Source organism: Microcaecilia unicolor, chromosome 2 (genome assembly GCF_901765095.1).
Source record: "Microcaecilia unicolor chromosome 2, aMicUni1.1, whole genome shotgun sequence".
Lineage (NCBI taxonomy): Eukaryota > Metazoa > Chordata > Amphibia > Gymnophiona > Siphonopidae > Microcaecilia > Microcaecilia unicolor.
Window position 1 is genome coordinate 247647527 of NC_044032.1, and position 5641 is coordinate 247653167.

General features: G+C 45.9%; 1 protein-coding gene across 1 annotated transcript; it reads left to right on the forward strand.

Moving 5' to 3' along the window:
• Window positions 1-321: 321 nt before the first annotated feature.
• LOC115461943 (olfactory receptor 1361-like) lies at window positions 322-1269 on the forward strand. Its single transcript, XM_030191994.1, has one exon. It carries the CDS (start codon window positions 322-324, stop codon window positions 1267-1269), a length of 948 nt encoding a protein of 315 aa, XP_030047854.1.
• The last annotated feature ends 4372 nt before the right edge of the window (window positions 1270-5641 follow it).

Here is a 5641-nt window from a genome sequence, read left to right on the forward strand (position 1 = left end):
TACATTTTTCATTTGTTTTCTTGTTTCTTTCCCTTCCTTTGCTTTATTCTCCAAAAGTGTATGTCTAAATTCAAGTGTTAAAATTTAGAACTGAGAAGAGGTCTCCATTTGTTTCCTTTTTGGCATGTTTCCTTTACTTCTGTTCACCAGAAGAGTGGCCTGACCTAGTATAAACAGTTCTTATGTTCTTTCTCCTTCTTATTGTCATTTTTACTTCCTTATCTTCAGGTTTGAAAATTTAGATTTGATAAGACACCTTATTTATTGCCCATGTTCCCCTTAATTTAATATTATTTTTTATTTCTATCAAAAGGGATATAAATGGAACAGAGGAACCAGACATCAGTGAGAGAATTTCTTCTTCTGGGCCTCACAGAACATGCAGAGTTAAAAGGTTTTCTCTTTGCAATGTTCCTGGTCATGTATCTGATCAACATACTATGGAATGGAACTATGATCTTAGTGATCAGTGGGAACTCCAAGCTCCATACCCCCATGTATTTCTTCCTCTGTAACTTGTCCCTTGTGGACATGTCTTTCACCACTGTCACTGTCCCTAAAATGTTAAGTAACCTCATCTCTGACAAAAAGAGTATCTCTTTCTCTGAGTGTATTGCCCAGCTATATTTCTTCATTGTCTTCACTACCGCTGAAAGTGTGCTCCTGTCCATCATGGCGTATGACCGTTATGTTGCCATATGTAAACCTCTGCATTATTTCACAATAATGAACAAGAACGTATGTATAAGCATGTCCGCTGCTTTTTTCATCACCAGCTTTCTCAATGGCTTGTTACACACATTGTTGATAGCTCGGCTCTCCTTTTGCAATTCTAACAAAATTCAACATTTCTACTGTGATGTCACACCACTGTTACAGCTGTCCTGCACAGACATCTCCATCAATGAGCTGGTGATCTTCACAGAGGGCTCTCTGATGATAATAGTGCCGTTCATAATCATCCTAACTTCCTACATACAAATCATTGCTACCATCCTGAAGATCCAGTCCACTGGAGGAAGGAACAAGACCTTCTCTACCTGCTCCTCTCATCTCATTGTGGTGACTCTCTTCTACGGGACACTTATTTTTATGTATTTCAGGCCTTCTTCCGCCTATTCCTTGGAAAAAGATAGGATCACCAGTGTAGTTTATAATGTGGTGTCTCCCATGCTCAACCCGTTCATCTACAGTTTGAGGAACAGTGATGTAAAGATGGCACTGAAGAGAGTCCTACAAAGAAAAATGTCTTCCAAAGATAAACACTGAAAAGGCAATTCTGTGTTTATGTGCCCCTTTCTCTTATAAATGTAGAGTTAATTAGCACTTATGCACATAAGCACCCTATGCACAATTCTATAAGGGTGTGTGTAAGTGTTATAGCTTGAAAGTGCTAGGGGGCATACATCTGGGTGAAGCATGGGTAGGGCATCCATTATGGCTAGATTCTGTATATGGCGCCTGAAAAATCTGTTTTGTAAAAACTTATGCTTAAACATATTTTCTAAAGTATGTCTAAATGTTATAGAATAGGCTTACATTTCCACACGATATATAGAATATGCCAAGTGGCTCACCATGTGACCAAATTTGGTCACGTCCATATAGGCCACATTTTTCTTGGTATAAATCCCAATACCTAAATTAGGCACAGAGCAGGTGTATTGTATAATAATGCGCATAGATTGTAGGAATGCCCAAGCCCTGCCTTTGGACACACCCCTTTTTCAAATATGAGACTTAGAATTTAGGCGCACCACGTTATGCAATACACTTAGCAAGTTGTATGTGTAATTCTCAATTAATGCCAATTAGTGCTGATAATTTCTTTTTAACATCCAATTAACAACGCTGATGAGCTAGTTAACCAATTAAGTTAGGAGCATTGTTCTAGAATACACTTGATTTCCATACAGAATTCCATCCGCCATATATAGAATCCAGGGGTATGTGCATACCTTACAGAATACTGTAAGTTATGCATGATGCCTGCTATAGCTGGGTGTGCCTACACCTAAGTGCATTGATGGCAGATTTCAGCAGTCGACAAGCAACACTGGCATGTGACGAGCACACACTGGCATGCCTAACATATGGCTCCCAGTTATAGAATTGCTCTCTGAATTTTCAACCAAAATGTATAAATTAAAAGAGACATTTTTTTTTCTTTCTGACTGATTTCTAATTCAAAATAACAGAGATGAAGAATGCTTAAGTTCTATCTTGGCTCTGACTAGCATCTTATAAAAGAGCATTGGAAAGTACTTAACATCCATCCAGTCTCTTTTTCTCAGCTCACAATCACCCCTGTTTACTAAGCAGCGCTAGTGGCTGTCAACACAGCCCATTCAAAGTGAGTGAGCTGTGTTGCCAGCATTAGCACACAGCAGCCTCTAGCGCAGCTTAGTAAATGGGGGGAAATGTTAGCTGCCCACAACTCTTTTAAGAAAAAGCAACACAATATCCTGGTTTTGTACCTTAATTATCATGTGAATCAATATTGTAGTTAATTAAGAGGCCCTTTTACTAAACCATAGGAGGGCTTACGTGAGCCAAATCGGCACTACTGCTGGCCTAGCACGAGTGCCTGGTGGTAATTCTGAGTTTGGTGCATGCCGAATCCCACGGTAGAAAATAATTTCCTATTTTCTACTGCAGAGGGCATTCCCAGCAGTAATCAGCAGTTGGTGCGCTGCATGCAGGGGTGTAGCTACGTGGGACCACGGAGGCATGGGCCCCCGTAAATTTGGCCCTGCAGCCCCACCGCCAACCCCTTAGATCCCCTCCCACCGCCAGCCCTCCCCCGCCGCTGTTGGATACCTTTGCTAGCAGGGGTCCCCAACCCCCGCCAGCCGAAGTCCTCTTCTCCGGCGCAGCCGTGTTGTTGATCTGCAAGGGCAGGCTTCTGTTTCTGTGAGTCTGACATCCTGCATGTACAAAGAGAAGCTTGCACGGCCGCGTTGCTGATCTGCAAGGGCAGGATTCTGTTTCTGTGAGTCTGGCATTTTGCACGTACGTGCAGGACGTCAGACTCACAGAAACAGAGGCCTGCGCGGCTGCATTGCTGATTTGCAAGGGCAGGCTTCTGTTTGTACGTGCAGGACGTCAGACTCACAGAAACAGAAGCCTGCCCTTGCAGATCAGCAACGCAGCCACGCAGGCTTCTGTTTGTACGTGCAGGCTGTCAGACTCACAGAAACAGAAGCAACGCAGCCACGCCGGAGAAGAGGACTTCGGCTGGCGGGGGTTGGGGACCCCCGCCAGCAAAGGTATCCGACGGTGGTGGAGGGGGAGGGTTGACGGTGGCGGGAAGAGGGGGTCGAAAGGGTTGGCGCTGGGGGGGTCAAAGGTGCTGGTGGCGGTGGGAAGGTCAAAAATGGCAGGGGGAGGGTTAAAAATGGCGGGGGGCGGTCGGCGGCACTGGGGGGCACTAAAATGTGCCCCCTCACCTCAGGCTCTGGACCCCCCTCCCGCCGAAGTCTGGCTACGCACCTGGCTGCATGGTTGCCGTGCGGGAAGCATGTGAGCCCTTACTGCTAGATCCAATGGTGGTAGTAAGGGCTCACGCTGTAAATAGGCATATGCTGGTTTCAATTTCAGAGTATGCCCATTTCCCAGCCCATTAAAAATTTGCCTTTATCCCAACAGTGGTAAAGAAATGGCCCATTGCGTGCCCAAAACACATACCCCCACACTACCGCAGGCTACTTTTTACTATGACTCAGTAAAAGGACCTCTAAAAGCATCCACTCATAAAATCCACGAAATTCCTAAGCAAAAGCAGCATTAGAAGAATGCTACACATTTCATGGAATGAAACTAAAACTGTAAAATTCTCCCATTATTCTACCCCACTTTTACCCTCTGAAGCCTGTGGTTAACTGATATATAAGATCGTCCACAGAACTCACTTACATCCAGAGTAAATATTGAGATTGTGGCAGTATGAATGACACCAGTATTGATAATAGTCTTGCTTGCTTATTTATTTATGTCACAGTTTATATAATGCTCTATAAAAGGTAGTAGGGGGTTTACAAAGTAACATACCTAATCAAAAGAAACAATAAAAACAAACAATAAACAATAATAAATAAAATAAAAAATAAAGCAACCTGTACTTCAATACAATTATACATATCAAATTAAGCCTGTAGAGCCGACCTGACAATGAGGTGGAGCCAAAATTCAAAGGAAGCAATTTATTGTGAAATCCAACATGGCCCGTGTTTTGGCAAATGCCTGCGTCAGGGTTCTGCATACATCAGTTAACAGTTCCAGGGAAATTAATAGGCTTTGGTGGGGAACATTTAGTCCCAATATTCTCACTACCCTTCTACTAGTAGGATATCAGAAGTCAAAGACTAAAACAGAATACCTTTGAGGAGCAGGAGTGAATGGTGGGGGCAGGGTCCTTTCAGAAGTCTTAAAGAGACTCCTTCTGAAGTAGGTGAAGATGAAGCTGGATCCCGTTTCTGGAACCACATGCTGATCCATGCAGCCTCTTATTACCAGAGAAGAAGTAACAATCTGTTTAACCTTAGCCTTCTATTTACTTATCTATGAAAAGGCCATGTCAATCCCAGAAGTTCATCAGTTGCTCAGCAGGTGCTTCAAAAGAGTATGACTAATCCTTTGGTTACATCATTGCATCCATTTGCATGCAGATGCACACTGCAAAATGAACATGCCCTGTTACTGAATATCTAGGATTAGGGCAGTCCATGGTTGGGCTGAATATTAACCCCTTTATTTTTTAATCATTGTGGTCCCTGTTTCTGCTCAGTGGCGTACCAAGGGGGGGGGGCGGTCCGCCCCGGGTGCACGCCGCTGGGGGGGTGCCGCGCGCGCCTGTCCGTCGTTCGTTTCATGCTTCCTCTGCCCTGGAACAGGTTACTTCCTGTTCCGGGGCAGAGGCAGCATGGAACGAACGACGGACAGGCACGCGCAGCACCCCCCCCTGCGGTGTGCACCCAGGGGGAGGGGTTCTTTCGTGGGGGGGGGGTTGTCCTTTCGCTCTTCCTTCCTTCTCACCCCCCGTCTCCATGCAGCAGCAGGCGGACGGTGAGCTGAACCTCTCCCTGCGAGGAGGCCGGTGGTAGCTTCCGGGCTGTAGGGATTGGCCGGTTTCAGCCCTTTCCCACCCTCCGCCTGCTTTTCATTGAGCACAGCTGCAGCGGCGGGAGCAGGGAGTGCAGGGGTGCTGGGGCGGCTCGTGGACGGGACTCGCGCGGGCGGCTGCAGAGATAGTTCAACACGCAGAAGGGGGGCAGATCGCGCTGCATCCGGGGGGTGGGCGCTACACCCGGGGGGGGGGGGGCGCATCGGCGATCCGCCCCCAGTGTCAGCTCCCCTAGGAACGCCACTGTTTCTGCTTTCCCCTCTCTTAGCTCTTTTTCCAGTATCTTCTGTCCATTTGACAAATTTTATTTTTTCATGTCCATCATCCATCTTCCCTCTGAGTCCTTATTCTCCCATATGTTCAGCATTGCCCTTCTATGTGTTCTCATCTTCCTGTACCCTGCATCTCCCTTCTGTGCCCTTATCTCCCCCTATCTACAGTCTCCCTTTTATTTACATATTCCACCCTCCGTAATCAGCATCACCCATCTGTGTCCCTATCTCCCCATATTCAGCATCA

What these genes read in the sequence shown, in the direction of transcription:
- LOC115461943 (XM_030191994.1), top strand. Translation starts at nt 322, where the DNA reads ATGGAACAGAGGAACCAGACATCAGTGAGAGAATTTCTTCTTCTGGGC.